At 54.7% G+C, this 18497-nt stretch overlaps 1 protein-coding gene across 15 annotated transcripts in view; it reads left to right on the top strand.

The window, feature by feature from the left end:
* The window catches only part of TNS1 (tensin 1), a 201537-nt gene that overhangs the window by 105234 nt on the left and 77806 nt on the right, over positions 1-18497 (top strand). For 14 of the 15 annotated variants that reach the window (XM_078071304.1, XM_078071301.1, XM_078071302.1 and 11 more), the window contains 11 exons: positions 4458-4507; positions 6656-6827; positions 8477-8527; positions 9709-9831; positions 10217-10281; positions 11210-11293; positions 14810-14922; positions 15277-15337; positions 15574-15649; positions 16217-16346; positions 17806-17871. In XM_078071304.1, coding sequence (XP_077927430.1) covers positions 4458-4507; positions 6656-6827; positions 8477-8527; positions 9709-9831; positions 10217-10281; positions 11210-11293; positions 14810-14922; positions 15277-15337; positions 15574-15649; positions 16217-16346; positions 17806-17871 — 991 coding nt within the window. The remainder of the gene's footprint in view (positions 1-4457; positions 4508-6655; positions 6828-8476; positions 8528-9708; positions 9832-10216; positions 10282-11209; positions 11294-14809; positions 14923-15276; positions 15338-15573; positions 15650-16216; positions 16347-17805; positions 17872-18497) is intronic. The other variant, XM_078071312.1, reaches the window with a different exon arrangement.

Here is an 18497-nt window from a genome sequence, read left to right as displayed (position 1 = left end):
TTTTTAGACGGGAAAACAGAGACTTGAAGGGGCTCAGTGACTTGATGAGTGCCTTCTCCATCCCTTCCTGGGTCTGCTGCTCGGATCTGGTGTTACCCGGCTCTCCCAACCCTTGGCCAGGGGATGCTGTGTGAGCCAAACCTTTTACAGTGGGCTGAGCACATTTATAAGCCCAGTCCTAATGCCGCTGCTTCCCACAACCCCAGCCTGGGCCAGACATAGCTTGTCAGGGGAAGCCGCAGCAAGAGAGAGTGAAGTTAGACATCATCAAGAACTTTTTGATGCGACGGTGGGTATGACCTTGGTCCTCGGAAAGAAAGAAGTGGCCCTTTAGTTGGGACAAGAGGTTTCTTCAGAAGAAAATTTTGTTGATTTGGGATGAGTGTGTGTTTGTGTCTGTTTGCCAGGGTGGGTAAAGGTTGTGTCCTGTCTGGATAGGGGACGAGGGACAACATGAATTTTGGTTTAGCCAGTCTAGTGAAGGGAGCAGGTTCTAGGATGGCCTGTGTACTGCAAAGGAGGGAAGACCTAATCTTTAAAGTTCCTGGACACCTGTCCCAGTTTGGGTGCTCTCAGGGTCATTCGTCCATGCCCCTGCCCAGCCAGGGGGGCCCCCCTGCAGTCTGGGGGGTGAGGAGACCTGTTTCAGAGGCTGCGCCGTTGCAAGCCTGGGCCTCCGGGCGTGATAGTGTGCCTGTTCGTTGAGCTGTTTTCCTGTCTCTGGCCTGTGGCCCAGGACTCCCAGGGCAGGAATGGCTGTTTTCCTCCAGCAGGGTTGGTGTGTAGAGAGGTTTGTGGACGGTGTGCTGTGTCGCACTTTGTTTTGGAAAAATCCAGGCTGGTGGGCAGGAAGGAGAGAGGAAGGGGTGTGGCTGGAGGGGCTGGTGGGGGTGGGAGGGGGTGGCCACAGCCCCCGGAGGAGAGGTAGGAATGGGGACAGGCCCCTGACGTAGATTGGGCACCAATTTCTGGCTGCCTGACATGGCCCCTGGTGTTTCTTAGAGACCCTCCTCCCAACTGGGCCCCCTGGGGCCTGGGGCTCAGGAAATGCCTTTTCTTTTGGTCCAGAGCTGTTGTGTTTGGTCTGTGGACCTCAAAGGCAGGCAGGACTCTTCCCACACAGTCGTTTTGCTCTAAACCAACCCCGCCCAAGTCCTGGGGTTCCCACTCCTTGCTGCATGGTGGAGAAGGCAAGATTGGCGCCTAGGGCCACAGACCTTGAGCCACTCGGGAGTGTCTGGGTGGTGGTCCGCAGGGAGGACCAAGGCAAAAAGAGTCGGGTGGATCTGCAGGAGGAAGGGTGAAGGTTAGACACCAGGAGGAACTTCCGGATAGTGAGAGAAGCAAGACACTGTTTTGGCGGGGGTGGGGTGGAATTTCCTTTCATGCTGTTCTCTTCGTGAAACAGAGACCATGGTTTGGTGATGACCATAGGGGAGAGTTCTTGGTGTCTAGGGAGTTGAATCAAAGCTGTATTACTGATCTCTGTCTTGGGAGGGTCCGGGAGGAAGTTGAGGCCTGGTGGGCAAAGGGCTTTGACAGCCCCAGAGAGGAGAAGAATGGGGTTACTGGCGGACAGAGAACTTATTTTTCTTTTTAAAATAAAATCTTTGCAGTACTCTTTGTAAAGCCCTCTGGTGGTTTTCCCTGGAGGCTTTAGGTTGGAACAGGTAAATCCCATGAAATCCCATGGGCGCTGTGCTATACCCATTTTACAGATTGGTCGGTTCTTGAAGAGTGTCTTCCTTCATGGAATAGAAGTTCTCCGAGGTCAGGGACTTGGCCTTCTCTGGTCCCCGGTGCCTAGCACGTTGCCTGGCACACCGCTGGTGGTACTTGGTGAGGGCTTTCGGGATGAGGGATCGAGCACCATGATGGGCAGCAGAGATGACCAATGTGTCCACTCACTCCCAGCCTCTTATCAAGGGCCTGTGTGGTGAGGCGCACAGCAGTGGGGCCCCATCTCTGGCCTCCTGTGTGAGGTCACCTGTGTGTTTTGGAGTATTAGGTTGTGCTTGCTCACACCCTGCCCCCCCACCCCTGCAACGGCGTGTGATTCTCCACGTCCACTAGACTCAGACTTGTCACCCGTCTATGTCTGCTTTCTGCCAGCGAGTGTCACATGTCCCCAGACTCTGCGGAAAACAGGAAGCCCCGTCAGTTAGAGGACAGCCCAGTGATTCAACAGGGGATGACCATCCAGCTGTTCCCTTCCCCGTCATCTGGTGGGGTCACGGCCCAGGGCAGCTTCCTCCCCTGCCTCCCCTGCCCTGGCTGGCCTGGTGGAGCAGAGCAGGCTTGGACTTTGTCTTATCACCTCTGGAGACGGCATGGCCAGACTCTGTTGGGGCCAAGTTTTTATTTATCTTTCCTGGCTTTTTTGGGGTGGGGAGGCTAAGGAATGTGGAGTGTTGTAACGTTGGGAAGGGGGGTTGGAGAAATGGGATCCAGCTCTCCTGCCCCGTTCTTCCTTTTCACCCCTGCTCCCCAGGAGGCTCCTGGCTCCCCTTGGCTCCCCGGTCCCCTCGCCAAGCCGGTCTCAATATCGCATTGTCTCCCTGTGGCTCCGTGGGCTGGGACCCGTGGCCTTGGCCACACCTCGAGCCTCAGCTACAGCTGTGGCTTCCAGTGTTTGAGGCAGCCGTGGTGGCCTCCAAACGTGGCTGCGGGTCGGCAGCAGATGAAACCCGAGGGGCTATTTATAGCAGGGTGGCCCTGGGGCCTGGAGCAGGGCCGAGGGCCTGGGGAGGTTCAGCGACTCCTCATCAGGGGCCAGTGAAATCAAGACAGATGGAGTGTTGGGTCTCTGGTGTTCCTCTGGGTGGGTAGTCTTGGAACAGCCTGGTTTGGGGCTTGAAAACCAAACATGATCCCTCCTTACCACCCCCGCGCCCCCACGCCTGACTCATGCAAACCCAAGTCATCAGGGCCAGGGGGCTGTGGAGACAGAAACTTTCCACCCTGACAGTCCCATTTGGCTGTTCGTTCTCTCGCTGCTGCCACAGAGGCTAAGCAGGGGAGAGCTGGGCCATGGCCCACAAAGAGGGGGCTCTGGGTGCAGCCTTCTCCTGGGGGGCTGGATGGAGAGCTCTCCTCTTAGCAGGGCTGCCCTGACTTCGGGCTCAGCCGGGAGCCAGGCCTCCAAGCCTACCACCCACCCCTGCCTGGTAGGCGCCGCAGGGCCCTGGGGGAGGCTGGAACGGGCTTTTCTGCTCTGGGCCCCCATGGTCAAACCCAGAGTCTGAGGGTGAATCCTGCCGGTTGTCGACTTCCAGGGGACTTGGGGGTGAGTCACTGTGCCTCAGTTTCTCCTCTTCTTGGCAGACTATGGTCCTGTCTCCTCCAAGAGGTGGTTGCAACTAGGTGGTTGGGAAAGGCTGGGAGGCACAGGGAGCTTTGGAAGGCGCCAGAGGGCTCAAAGGGCTCTGGCTGGGCCTGGGAACTGGAAACTGGGTGTTTGTGCATCAGGTGAGGTGGCTGAGAGGGTGGGCAGCAGCTGTGATATCGGGCTTTGATTTTCTATAGAGGTGAATGTTGGTTGTATCTCTAACTACCCTTTTAATCGTAGCAGATGTAGTAAACAGTAACACTGTATGAGTGCCCCATATGCATACTTCTTTTTAATCTCCAAACCACTCGGTAAGGATTGCCCCATTGTCCGTGTGACTGTCAGGGAGGCTCGGAGTGTTAAGGGCAAGGTTGCGGGGAGGGATGCTGGGGGACCCCGGCTCTGCGCTTTCATCCCTGCGCCATCGGGTTGTCCTGGGCTGTTTGGGACCCCAGCGTGGGTCCATTTGCCTAATTTTGTGCAAGCGGACCACCCTGGAGATGGGTGAGGGGGTGACAGACAAGGGACGGCGGGTCCTTGGGAGCATGATTTGCTGCCTGGCACTGGTCCCGCCTGCTACACACCACGTGGTCCCTGGCTGCTCTGGACCCACAACTCTTGATTGAATGGCTCAGTGGTGCTGCTTTGAAGGGGAGGAGTGCGGGGAGATGGTGGTCGGCCGACAAAGGTTCAGAGCCGGGCAGAGGGCTGCCGCACCAGCCTTTCCTTCCTTGAGGCTTGCAGTCTGTATTCTCCCCTCGGGCTTACTGTTATGCTGTCCGGTGAATCAAGACGAAATGTGTTTCCATCCATTTAGTAACTGTTTTATTGCGTGTGTGGACTCTGTGGATGGCACCAGCCCAGACCGTTCTCAGCATTTGGGATTTCTTCCTTCCCCAGGGAAGGGAAAGCTAAGCCCTTTGGGGGCTTGCATGCACACTCCCAAAGGAATTGGCACTGATGGCCTTTGGCTTTAGGTTGCTCTGTTGCCTGGGTGTTAGGGGCCTGGGCTGGAATGTTGGCAGAGAAAGGAGGAGGGAATCTGTGTTTGTCCACAGCCCCGACTGCTCCCGTGGCCGACTCTCTGCTGGCCCCCTCCATAATGCCGCTTCTCCTTTCTCTGTCCCAGGGCTCCGCCAGAGTCACCCTGAGTGTCCAACCCCATCCCCAGCCTATCAGGTATGCCTGGCCTGTGGGGGGCAAGGGGTGGGGGTGCCGCAGTGAGGTCACTGTGGGTGTTTCCAGCAAGTCATACCTTTGGGTTTCTGAGCCCGAAGTCATAAAGCCACAGGTAGGGAGCATGGGGAGACATGCCAGCCACAGAGAGAGGGTGCAAGTGGATGCCCCTTGGAAATGCTCGTGTTTTGAGTTCTAGCTCGAAGCCAGGCCTTGAGCTGGATTCTTTATGTCCCTGCACGATCTCATCTAGTCCTTGCAACAACCGTGCAAGGTAAGTATTTTATTCCCATTCAGCAGATGAAGAAACAGTCTCAGGGAGGTAAGGTGACTTGTTAAAGGTCACAGAACCACCAGGAGGCAAGACTTGGGTGTGCCTTTGGACCGGCAGGTGGCAAGGCCTGTGCTAGATCCAGGTCCTCTGTGCGCAGGGGTTTTTGATGTTGGAGGGTCATTTCTAAAAGGAAAGTTCTCTATCTGGCTGGCTGGCAGGAGCTGGGGGAGGGGATGCATGAAGACTTGGTGCCTTGCTGATCCAGAGTCTCTTTTCCCTGTGTCCGGGTTCTGTGGTTTTCTGGCTCAGGCTCTTCTCTCTCTGCCTCACCTCCACTCCTGAGGCTCCAGAGATGAGTGAGAATCTGACCCCAGGGAAATGGAGCCCCGGCCAGAGAGGGCTGGTGTGTAGCTAAAGCCCCCAGTGGGTTGTGGCCCAGCGGCCCACAGACCGGGGTGGCCCTTTGGAGAATCTGCTTCTTCCCTTACAGCTGAGAACCATCTTGGGGTGGGTGGGTGCAGGGCGCAATGCTGAAGTTGTCCAGGCGGTGGCACTGTTCTGCCTCAGGTTGCCGCCCGCCCCCCCCCCCCGCCCCCCCAAAGGCTGCAGTCAGAACCTTATCTTAGGGACAAGGAATGGTGGGGGCTCAGAGGTCAAATTCAAACTGGGCTCCCTACCACAGCCTACTGGCCCCTCTACCCTGGTGGACATCTGGATGTGCCGCCCCATCTCTTTGAAATACCCTGGTGGTATTTCTCCACTGCCCCCCAGTCTCTCCTTTATCCTGCTGCAGTCAAAGATTCTCAAAAGGAAATGTGAGTGTGGACCACCTTGGATAGAGAGGGGAAGTGAGACAGTCGCGGGTTAGTGATGGAGTAAGAAAGTGTGGGGGTAGGAAGGGTGTGAGGTGCCCCCAGAAGCTGCAGGTGCACCTCAGAATGGAATTTCAGTGTCCTGACACCCATTTCCCCTTCCTGGGCCCTCGTGCTGGGAGAGAAGCTGGGTGAGGTGTAAAGGTGTGAACCCCTACCTCCCCTCACCCAGAGCCCAGCCCAGGGGCTTCCCACCTCTTTTAGGAGCTCAGATGGCACTGGGATTTCTGGGGGCCACCTGCCACGGCAGCAGCAAAGGCTCAGCACCCTCTGTTTCCTGGGCCCTTAGAAATCACGGAGGCCACTGCCAAGAAATAGCCCTGGCAGGCAGTGGAAGCTGCCAGAGGTGGGGGAGAGCCAGGGAACAAAGGGCAGGAGCCGGCCTGCCTCCGGGGAGGGCTGGAATGTGCACTGTGGTCTGGCTTACCTGGAGCCCAGGTGAGCGTGTCACCTGAGCTGCCTTTTCCCCTGAGAAGCCTCCCCACCTACTCTACAGCTTGGGAGCAAGGGGAGGGCAGCCCAGTGCTCAGCCCTGGGATGCTGGAGAGCACCCAGCTCAGGCTCTCCTTCCTCTTCAAAATCTATCCCGGGATCCTTTGAGAGACTACCGCCAGACCAGGTGGCCGCAGTGTGTGGGGAGGCTGAGCTGGACTCCTGGGCTCCTAGCTGGCTCCCGTCCTGGCCCTGACCTCTGGGATCGCAGGTTGAAGGCAGGGCCAACAGGATGGATGGGCACTTAGGATTGCTGTCATGACTGAAATGGCCCGAGATCCTGCCAGCCCCTGGCCACGTATGCCCAGGCTCCCAGGCTCCCAGGCTGGCCTTGCTGGCTGCATGGGCCTTGCTAGGGGAGGCCTCTGGCCTTGGCTCTGGGTCAGGGAAGAGCCAAGCCTCCTGGGTTGGAATTGTGGGCCCCATGTGGTGTGTAGGAGGTACAGCTACCTGAACCTTGCCCTGAGGAGTTGGCTTCTGATCTGGACCCCCTTCTGCCTCCTGTCCCTCCAGAAACATGAGCGTGAGCCGGACCATGGAGGACAGCTGTGAGCTGGACCTGGTGTACGTCACGGAGAGGATCATCGCCGTCTCCTTCCCCAGCACAGCCAACGAGGAGAACTTCCGGAGCAACCTCCGAGAGGTGGCCCAGATGCTCAAGTCCAAACATGGCGGCAGCTACCTGGTGAGGGTGGGGCCCGGTGCCCCCTGTCCTTTCTCCTCACCACCTCCTTGCTTCTGGTGCCCCTCAGGGCCAACTCCTGCTCTTCCTCTTCCCGTGATTTACGTGCCTCGCTCGTGGCCTGAGTCTGCACTCACTCTCCGGCCCCACTTTGCCGGGAGGAGTGTGTCTGTCGCTGGAATGCGGCATCTGGACCCAAGTCACGTGTGTACACGTGCCCGTGTGTGCGTGTGTGTATATGTGTGCATTGAGGAATTCATGTTCTCGAGCGCTCCCTATGAGGCAGGCCCTGTTCTAACTGCTCTCCACGGGTTTAACTGCACGCTAGCCCTAGAAATCAGGTTTCGCCGGAGTGCCGAGAGGTGGGGTGTCTGCCTCAGGTGACAGCATCCGGAAGTGGCAGAGCTGAGGTCTGAGGGCATGTTGTGGCAACGTGCATCCTATGGGACCTTGTGTGGCTGGCACCGGGGCGGTGCCTGGCCCAGAAGCACTTTACAGACGTGGATGAGGTGGTTGGCAGTTCTTCTCTACTCTCAGAGAGCTGGCATGGGGATTGGCCCCAGAGGAGAGCTCAGTTCCATGTTACAAGGAAGCACCTGTGGGGTTGGGCTGGACCCACCAACCAGACGGTGCAGGCTTGAGGCGGGGTGTGGGAGGCCATCTTAGGTCCCTAGGCCTGCTCTAACACATGACCACAAACTGGGGGTCTGGAAACAACAGAATTAATTTTTTTCACAGCTCTGGAGGCTAGAAGTCCAAATCAAGGTGTTGGCAGGGCCATGCCCCTTCCTGGTGTCTGGTGCCTCCCAGCAATCCTTGGTGACCTTGGCTTGTCGCTACATCACTCCCGTCTCTGCCTCTGTCCTCGTGTCTCTCTGTGGCTCCTCTCCTCATCTTATAAGGACACCAGGCATCGGACCTAGGGCCCGCCCTAAATCCAGGATGATCTCATCTTGAGATCCTTAAGTACTTACATCAGCAAAGGCTCTGTTTCCAAATAAGGTCATATTGTGAAGTTCCAGGTGGATATGAATTTTTGTGGGATGCTATGAATCCACCGCGGAGGCCTGTCCATCAGCTGTGTTGGGCATTGTTGAGGGCTCTGGGTTCAGACATCGGAGAGTCCTGGGTTTGAATGCCGGCTCTGCTCTTACCATCTGACTTGGCCACTTCACCTCACTAAATCTTCGGTCCTGCATCTGTAAAATGGGTCTGATTACACCACCTACCTCTTGTGGTGGTTGAGAGAAGTTGACATGTGAAGTGGAAACTAGAGATGGCCAAATACTTATCAGTTAACAACACTGGGATTCCTGTTTAGGATGCAAAGATGCCCACCTTGTGGGTGGCACGTGGGACCTGAGACAGACTGCATCCCCTTCTCATTTTCAGTCCTGGGCGTCTGTCCGCTCACTGAGGGGAGTGGCCGTGTCTACCTACTTCCTTCTCCTCCTCTTTACCCTGAGAACATATAGTTGAGTTCTTATTGGTCAATGTGTGTGTGTGTCCGATGGGACGCCATTGTAAGCTCTTGCATGGGTAGAATTTTCACTGAGGGGGGCATAGGGGTAGAGGAGACAGAGAGAGAGACAGAGAGACAGACAGAAGACAGCAAGCATTATCTTACAATCTCTTCCTTTCCCTCCTTCTAGCTTTTCAACCTCTCTGAGCGGAGGCCTGACATCACGAAGCTCCACGCCAAGGTGAGCTGATGCTGATCAGGGGTGGGGGCTTCCTGTTGCCTGAAAGAGAAGTAGAACAGCTGGGGTCCCTCTCCCTGTGGTCCCCACTTTAGAATCTGGGAGGAAGTGCTGAGACACTTCACAAAGCCTATTCCGTGTCTGTGTCATCTTCTATTTGGAACAAGGAAAAGCCCGTATTTATTGTTTTTGCAATACAGATTGCAGAGAGCCAAGCTTGATACAGCGATTTCCTACCCAGGTCTGCCCCCCCTGGGGTGCACGTAGTATCTCTGGGTTGAGGCTGGAGCTATGGGATTTCTAGCCTCGTTGAAAAGCACTTTGGATTTAAAGTGGCCCGGGATTGCCAATGACCCGTTCCCACTTGCTGGCTCGGCAGGCTGAGCCCAGGCTTTGTGCGGATGTCTGCTCTGGCGCCTGGATTCTGGTACCTGTTGCTTTGTGACCCTGGGCAGGTGACAGTTCTCTGGGCCTCAGTTTGCACCTCTGAAATAGGATGGGCTAGATTAGATTTGCTCTCTCGGCTCCTCCGAGCATGAATTCTCTTTACGTTTAATGATCTGTGAGTTAAGAAAAGTTTCGAGGAGCCTGAAGCCTGCCATTCGGATCTGCCCTCTGTCCCCTTCAGGCTTCTCTCGGCCAGCCTGAAAAATCAATGGTTTGTGTGTCCGGGCCTGGAAAAGAGCTGTGAACACCTGGGGGCCCTTCACTTTCCCTCTTTGTCCCTGAGCTCGGGCTTGGGGTTGTCTATGGGAGGAGAGTTTGGGAGAAATGCTGGGGGCACATTTTGAAGTCAGAGTCATGTGGAAGGGACCTTGGGGTCATCAGCTTTACACACATATGGGGAAACTGAGGCCAGGACAGGGGCCATGACTTGCCAGGGCCCCCAGAGCGAGGCAGTGTCAGAGCAGAGACTCAGAGACCCAGGGTCTCTGGTCCTGGGCCAGTGTCCTCTGTGTCCACACCGTCGCCTCCCCTCTGGGCTGATGGGCAGGGCAGGAAGCAAGGTGGGTGGGTGGCTGCTGCCGTGGCACCTGTGTGTGGGGTGTGTCCTCGTGTCTCTCTGTGGCTCCTCTCCTCATCTTATAAGGACGCCAGGCATCGGACCTAGGGCCCGCCCTAAATTCAGGTCTGGTCGACTCTCTGGGGCTTCTGCCCCTTCTCACTCATGGCTTGGACCACAGGTACTGGAATTTGGCTGGCCTGACCTTCACACCCCAGCCCTGGAGAAGATCTGCAGCGTCTGCAAGGCCATGGACACTTGGCTCAATGCAGACCCTCACAACGTTGTTGTTCTACACAATAAGGTCAGAGCGGGGGGCCGCCTGTGTGCGTGCACGTGCATAGATGTGTCCTTGGATGAGTGTGTGTGCCTGACTGTAGCATTGGATTATGTGAGCGTGCAAGCCTGTGTGTATTCTCTTCTCTAGGAGATAGTAGATTCTGTCCCAGGGCCCCCCCCCCAAGAAATGGGGAGTTACGAGCTCATGGGGCCGTCAAGTGTAGTGGGTGATCAGCTGTGTTTCTTCTCTTTGAGTCTCAGCCCGACCTGCCTCCCTCCCTTGTATCCCCCTCCCCTGTCCTGTTCTCCCTGAGAACCACAGCCCTCTCTCCAGCCACTGCCCCCTTTTTCCTCCGGGCTTCTGCATGGGCTGACCTTAGAAGTAAAGTCTGTGTTTGGGGTTCTTTTAGGGAAACCGAGGCAGGATCGGCGTTGTCATTGCAGCTTACATGCACTACAGCAACATTTCTGCCAGGTAAGAGCCTGAGTACTGACAGTGGGAACCCCCTCCGCCCATCCCCCAGTGACTGCTCCCTTCCTTGGGGTTGAGGGGTGCTGAGGATGGGCGGGAGGAGCCTACAGCTCTGAGGCAGGTGGCTGTGCATGGGGAGCGGGAGAAAGGAGAGTCCCCCCCTCTACTGGGAGCACTGGTGGGAGCAGCCTTGGGAGGCAGGCCCATCTGCCTCCAGCCACCTTCTCCGAGCCACTTTTCCTTGGAGAAAGGCCTTCTGTTTCCCTGAGTGAGCTGGAGAGGGAGTCAAAAAGAAATGTTGGAGGGCAGATCTGGGTCTGGCAGAACCATCTAGAAGTTATCTCATCCTTGTGGGCTTTGATAAGGACTTTGGGGTTTGGGATGGGATGTCATTGGAGAGTCAAGAACAGAGGGGCTACATCATCTGTCTCTTCTTTTAAAAATGATCTCTTTGCGGATAGATAGAATGTTCTGTAGAGCCTTAGATGGTAGTTTTGTGAGTTTAAGAAACTCAATCTAGCCTAATCTTCCCTTCATGGTGAATATTTCCTGTACACCTACTGTGTGCCCACAGCTTTTTATAGATGTTATTTCACTTAATTGCCATAACAACCTTCAAGGAAGGCCCTTGTCACTCACCTTTGACAGGGAGGGAAATCAGGTTCAGAAAGGTTAAATAACCTGATTCAGGACACAAGGCTAATAAGTAAGTGGCAGACTTGCTATGGGAACCCAGGCTGTCTGGCTCCAAAGCCCCCTCCCCGAGTCCTGCAGCACACAGGATGTAGAGATGCTGGGGCACTCTTTTTCTGAAAGCTTCTTAGCATAGGGTGGCTGGAGGGCTCCACAGGTCTAGGGGAGCAGGGGTGGGGAGACAAGGGGCTCTCGGACATAGAAGTTGGCTCCTCTGACCACCCGTCTCTCCCTGCAGCGCTGATCAGGCCCTGGACCGGTTTGCAATGAAGCGGTTCTATGAGGATAAGATTGTGCCAATTGGCCAGCCATCCCAGAGAAGGTGGGTCTCCAGGGCTCACAGCCAGTGCATGCACCTGTGTGTGTGTGTGTGTGTGTGTGTGTGTGTGTGTGCGCTTGCTATCTTGGGGACTGGCCTTACGCACCCACAGGGGATGGAACAGCCATGCCTAGGTGGGGGTGTACCGAACATGCATATTCTGGTGCCAACCTGGAGTGGTGTGAGCTCAGGGACATGGGTGAACCCATGGGCCGCTGTGTGCACTTACAGGTGGGCATGGCACTTGGCTCCTGAGGCCAGTGCTGGAGAGCAGTGGGGATTGGTGGGGGACACATAGGTCTGGGTGCAAGAAGGCAGTTTGTATAAGAAGGCAGTGCTATTTCTTGGTCCTGGAAGCAGGACTGCTTCCGTGCATGGGTGAGCCTTTAGGAGGCTGACGTCATCGCTACCTGCTCTGGGGAGGTCACAGATTCTTACCATAAGGGTCATCTTCTCCTGGAAGAGCTTTGAAAATTTAACCAAGGGCTCTCAAGCACGTGGTCTCATTGGAGTCCACAGCAGCCCAGGCAGAGAGCAGGGCAGAGATGATTCATTCATTCACTGGACAAGTTTTAGGTGCTCTACTACATTCCAAGTGCTAGAGATATCTAGTTGAACAGGACAAAGTGCTTTGCCCTCAGTGAGCTGATATCCCATTGAGAAAGATGGACATCGCACAAGTAAGTAGACCAATAGGACCATTTCCGTAGTGGCTGGTGCTAGGAAAGAAAGAGAACAGAGTGGGATAGACCTGATGGAGGAGATTGGGGCTATTTAATGAAGGGGGTCAGGGAACACCTGTGGGGAGGTGGTGGATTTGAGGCCGAACCTGAGTAATAATGACAACTACTGTATGACCATCCAGGGCATCCCCATTTTACAGATGAGAAGCCTGAGCCTAGGGGGAGGGGACTCAGCATGGCCAGGATCCACAGCGAGTAGCAGCAGAACTAGAAGGTACTTGGGGCCTGTAACTCAGGCCAGGCCAGGACCCCTGCCCCGGGGCTGTGCCACCCCCAGTCCTGAGGGCTGGATTCTGCTCTGTGGATAACGTGCTGTGTAATAATGTCTGGTCCACAGGTGAGCACAGGTAGAATCAGGGCTGGTGGGCTGTGGGGAGGCTGCAGGTGAGTGCAAGGCAGAAGCCCAGGCCCAGAGGGGAGACCTGCAGATGGGGAATGGGGCCCAGCCCCCCGTGGCCAGAGCGGTGGGCCCGCCGCACGCCCATGATGTGCCACACGGCTCTGCGTGCTGTGGCCGCGGGACTGTTTCAGCAGGGCACGAGGCATCAATGTACTCTCAGGTCATGAGAAGTACTTGGAAGGGGGAAAAACCCAAACAGCGCGTGATGGCTTCGAGAGTGATGGGGTGGGCATGAGGGCTGAACTTTCGGAGAAGGTGACGTGTGGGGCGAGCTCTGAGGGGAGGAAGGAAGCATCTGAGTGCAGGTCTGCCATGACCATGCAGAGGAACAGCAAGTAGGCTGGCCTAGGGGCCAAAGCATCCCCCTGACTTTTCTAGCCCCTCAGAATGCTGACCAGGCTAGCAGGAGCCCCTGGCCTCTCCATGCTGGGGTTCCCCATTTATCCCCCATCACCCCCACCTTGCTTAGAAGGCTGTTGGCTCCGCTGGTGAGTGTGTCTGCCATTGTAGCGGGAAGCCCAAGCACAAGTGAGTGCTCAGGCCACCCAGGGCCTTCCACCGGCACAGGACAGCCGGAAGCCGGTCTCAGGGTCAGCCATCAGAAACCGGATGTCCATGTGCAGAAAATTCTGGCTGGGCTGCCCGACGCAGCAGCTGGGGATCACTGAGAGCCTTCCCGGGGAGGAACGAGCAGTAGTTCAAGTACCTGCTGGCTGCATATGACTGGTGGCCTTGGTCACGAGTCTGACCGTGAAGGATGAGGAGAGTAATGTGGCTTGGAGAGTGGGCTGAGCAGCCACGTCCCCGAAGCTCAAGGCCTGGGGAACGGGATCCGTGTCCTCTCTCAGCAGGTGGAGCGTTCCGGGACTCCACAATGTGCACTGCGCTCACACAGTACGCAGCTGGTGGGGGATGTTTATGTAATCTGTCCGCCTGGCAGCTTGTATCTGCAAGCGCATCTGCTTATGGGTGGGTCATTCGGTCCGGGCCCGTGTGTGAAAGTACGGCTGCTGGCTTCATCACGTATTTGTTGCCACTTTCCCGCCTTCTGGGCAGTGTCATTTGTAGGCAATAGAGCAGCTGGGGGAGAGGTGGGCAGAGAGAGAGAGGGAGGGAGGGGCTTTGCCTGCCACTCCCCCATTCATTGTCACCCCACCCCTGGACTCATTGTCCCCAGCACACAGACACATCCTGTTGGCATGATCCAGAGATCTGATAGGAACCGCCATTCCAGGTTTCCGGTTTGAGTAATGGGGCTGGGGGCTGGGCAGGGGCTGAATAGGAACTGGTGCTGCCCATCAGATTATCTGGCTTAGGTAGTGTGAGGTGGCCCCACCCGGGCCCAGGGACAGAGGCCCGCAGGCCTGGAGGTGGGCCAAGGAGCCAAGAGACAGGAGGGGACCGTTGTCATGGTCATGTGGGTTCTGGTTCCACTAGCCTCAGAGAGCCCGCTTGCCCCTCACGGAGTCTCAGGATTCATTCTGATCTGGCTGGCCTAGCTCGGCGTCCTCTGGCCATTCAGAAAAGGAGGACGCATCGACCGATCCCCAGCAAAAGAACTGACCTCTCTTTCTGGCAGGTGCACTGAAGTTCAGACTGCTTTCCTTCTCTCCCCGTCCACCCCCAGCTTTGTATGTTCTTGCTATGTGTCAGCAACTCTTTCTGGACCCAGTTTCCCTTCTCTTCTAGAAGGAGTGGAGATGGGTTAATTCTTGCATTTTTCCAATAAGATCCAAAAAGAATGGGGGAGTGTTGATCCTAGATATAGGAATGCTTAGTGGGAGTTGGATGTCTTTCAATACCACATACAGAGGGATTTCATACACTTCAGTGTGATGTAAAAAAGTGAAGGACTCTAATTATTAAGCTCTTACTGTTTGTTGGACGGTCATGTGGCTAGTGGGTGGGTCAGGGCAGAACTGGGGCCTTGGGTATAAGTGTAAGCTTGGTTTAAGCCCAGTGTGAGGGTGTTAGAGATGTTTGATGGTTGATCAGCCTGCCTTGTACAGTAGTGAGCTGCTTAATGATGTGAGGGATGTCAGGGATGTGTGGGAGGAATTTTGGTCCAGCAGGAGATTTTTAGGCTGGGAGTGAAGCTGGAAAGAGATGTTCATGCTGACCATCAGGGGGCGCCAGAGAACCCCCAAACGGCCGTACTGGCTAGATGCAGCTCCTGGTTGAGTCCTACCTGCTCATTGTCCTCCCTACCTGGGGCTCCAGGCAGCGAGGAAGGACTGTGCTGGGGTGGAGACCCCAGGTTCCAGGAGGCCTAGGAGAGTGGTGGGGGGTGGGCTAGGCGGGGGCAGAAAAGAGACGGGGATGGCTCTGCTCTAGGACGGCTCTCCCGGCTGAAGCTGCCCCTCTCCCTGCCCCCAGGTATGTGCACTACTTCAGTGGCCTACTCTCTGGCTCCATCAAAATGAACAACAAGCCCTTGTTTCTGCACCACGTGATCATGCACGGCATCCCCAACTTCGAGTCTAAAGGAGGTACCTGCCCGAGCCCTCTGGCTTCCCTCCCCTCCTGTCTCCCATCTTTTCTCCTCAAGAGGCAGCCTGAGGGGATGAAAACATAGGCTTGGATTGGAGTCTCGACTGCGCCACCTCCTGAGCTTTCTTTGAGCCCCGGTCTCTTCGAGGGGTCGGTTCTGGCGGTGCCTGCTGGCCCGTGATGTTGGATGCGGCAATGGGTTTTGTAAACCTAAAAATGCCTCTCAGATGAAAAGCTAGTGTTTCTTCCTCCTTTCTCTTTTCATTTCTCCTTCCTACCTCTCCTCTCCGCAGCCCTTCCTTCCTTCCCCCTCTCCCCCATACCATCCGCGCTAACACCACCCTCCCTTACAGGGTGTCGGCCCTTTCTCCGGATCTACCAGGCCATGCAGCCTGTCTACACGTCTGGCATCTAGTAGGTATTCCACGCGAATGAGAGGTCAGGGGTGCCGGAGGCCCAAGGCCGAGGACCAGGGACAAGGGTGTGGGGGGATGGGCCAGGACCTCTTCTAGGAGGATCTCATCTGACAGAGGGCTGAGGGACAGAGGCAGCAAGCCTTCCCAGGAGCCCTCTGGCAGGGGGAGCGGGAGCAAGCGCACTGCCCGCCCCCCTCAGCAGCTCTCTTTTTCTCCGCTCACCTCTCCCCATAGCAACGTCCAAGGAGACAGCCAGACCAGCATCTGCATCACCATCGAGCCTGGACTGCTCTTGAAGGGAGACATCTTGGTGAGTGCTGCCCCTCTGTCTCAAGCCCCCTCCTCCCTTTATTTCTTCTGTCTTCCTGCTCTCCTCCTGCCTCCCCAGACAAGATTGTCACTCCTATGGGCCGCCAGCCTTGGGGCCATAGGCCCTCAGTCCTCCTGCAAGGCCTTCCTCTGCCTCAGAGCTGGACATCCCTTCTCCTGCGCTTGTCTCTTGTTCTAGAATATCTCCAGGGAAATATCTGCCATTGTGAGCTGTTACCTCCTTGCTTCCTGTGGTGACAGGACTCCCTCAGTTCTAATTTCAGTCTTTCCTCCTGCAATTTAAATTCACTCCTACTTTTTCCATTCTGTGTGCAGGAACTTCTTGGGAGGACAGTTTTGTTCCCACAGGGTGAGATTGGCCTCCAACATTCTGCTTTCTAGAAGTTTCCCTAGATAGCTCTGAGATCCTATTTGGTATTGGTGACCTCTCCCTCATTAGGTTTGGGTGAGCCCTGGGGTCTCAGTCATGGAGCTAATAAGGAGGCTCCTTGAGACCTGATTTCCCCTCCTGGGGCCCCTGATGGGCTCTGCTCTCCTTCCCACCCAGCTGAAGTGCTACCACAAGAAGTTCCGGAGCCCCGCCCGAGATGTCATCTTCCGAGTGCAGTTCCACACCTGTGCCATCCATGACCTGGGGGTTGTCTTTGGGAAGGAAGATCTTGATGATGCCTTCAAAGGTGGGCTCATTGAATAGAGACATAGACCTAGCAAGGAATAATACCACAAGGTAGAAGAGCAATAATGGAGGACCTATGGCAACAGTGAAGGGGGAACCATTTTTTGAGGGAAGGAAATGTGGTTAGGGTGGTGTCTCCCTTTGCTTCTTTATCTATTTAAGGTTTTGTCTGTATCACATTCAGACCTGGGACAATATCCACATCCATTCACCCATTCACTCATCCATCCATCCATCCATCCATCCATCCACCTACTCATCCAAATCCATCCATTCATCCAACCACCCATTTATCCACTCCTCCATCTGTCCACCCACCCATCCAAATCCATCTATCCATCCATCCAACCATCCATATCCATCCATTCATCCAAATCCATCCATCTGTCCACCTACCCATCTGAACCCATCCACTCATCCATCCACCCATCCATCCCAATCCATCCATCCATCCACCAAGAAATACTTTTGGGTCTATGTGTGCCAGGCATGTGCTAGACCCTGGGGATACAAAGAGAAAGAAGTCAGGCCCTACCCTCAGGGAACTCACAGTTCCATGGGAGAAAGAGACACATAAGCGGGGTACAATGAAGTGGTGCTTGCAGTGATGGAGACATACATAGGCATGATGGGTGGCTACCATCCCTACTGTAACTTCTCTTCTCACAAGCAGTGGATGGCAATCTGTCCAGACTGGGCTTAGGCCAAGAGCAGAGAGTAGAGCTGGGGCTTGGGGGGTGGGGAGGGGGTGGAGAGGAGCCTGATCCCCCCAAATGTAGTCTGGCTCATGCAGTAGAAAGATGTTTCTGTGATGAGTTTCTTCTGTACTGGAGCCAGGAGGGCAGAAGCAGAAGATTCCATGATAATTACATAACAGAATGTAAATCTTATCAGTCTTAACAGGGAAAAATAAAGGGGTAACAGACAACATAAAGGTAGAGTTGGTAGAGGCAGGGGAAAGTGGGGGCACAAACTTTGTCCTCTTACACGGAGGGAGTCAGGGGACACCACTGAAAATGGACAGCTCAAGAAATAGAGGCTTAGCTATAGTATTTAAAGTTTCAAAGGCAATCAGAATAAATACTACTACTACTACTAGATTTAATAGGAAAGGAGGTGGGAGCGATATTAGTGGGCCAAATTCATTATCTTCATGGTGGTCAATCAATGGAGATTACTTGAAATTGGTATATCAGGAAATGGTGGCATAAAAATAGTGGCTATTATTTAGAGTCTTAGAAGTAACTGCTAGTGGAACAAGAAATAGGAATGGTTGGGAATGGTTATCTCAGGCAAGTAGGACCGGGGCCAAAGGTGGGCAAGAGGCTTATTTCATTGTATGTATATGATATTATCAACCATATATATGCATATTATTTTAACCTTCTCCAGAAAGATTAAAGTTGGAGTCCTTTTTGGGAATTAATTGCTCATTTTTGTCTTTCCTTCTCCCTTTTCAGATGATAGATTTCCAGAATATGGCAAAGTAGAATTTGTATTTTCTTATGGACCAGAGAAAATTCAAGGTATAAGCTTGTTAGAGTTCATTTTTCCACCCCCTTGCCTCCATCCTAACCTGTCCTCTCCCCACCCCCAGCATTCTCCCACTGATGCGCTCTACAACTATCAAGTTACCTGTGAATGAGAGGCAGGCCAGCAGTAAAGGATCTGGGTATCACAGTGGACCTCCAGCTAAATGTGAACCAATGACTTATTCTTTGGATAATAAAAATAAAAGAGCTGACCAAGAGGTGCTGGGCTGGATAAACTGGTCCCATTAGGTCACCATCCCATTATATTCAGAGACTGGGGGCTGTGGCAGATTGAGGGAGTGGCTGAAGGGACATTCAGAGTACTAGATGGATGAGAAGTATTTATGAAAACTGAGGTGGTTCAACCTGAAGATGAGAAGGCCAATTTAATAATAGCTGTTAAGCCTTTAGACTGGTTATATGTGGAGACCAGTTGTTCTCCATCCTATTTGAGAATAGAATGAGACGAGACGAAGTTAGGCTATAGATGGAGGGACTCTGGGAAGATTCAAGGAAGGACTGCCAAGTCAGGAAAGGGACTTGCCCTAGGAGGCAGGACGTGCGGCTTGTGCGGTCTTCATTTTTCTGTGGATGTGTAGGAGAGACTGCTTCTCCCCTCA

The sequence above is a fragment of the Halichoerus grypus genome, chromosome 4, assembly GCF_964656455.1.
Source record: "Halichoerus grypus chromosome 4, mHalGry1.hap1.1, whole genome shotgun sequence".
In the NCBI taxonomy this organism is placed as follows: Eukaryota; Metazoa; Chordata; class Mammalia; order Carnivora; family Phocidae; genus Halichoerus; species Halichoerus grypus.
Note: the sequence above shows the minus strand (reverse complement) of the source record. Positions and strands in the feature narration are given on the sequence as shown.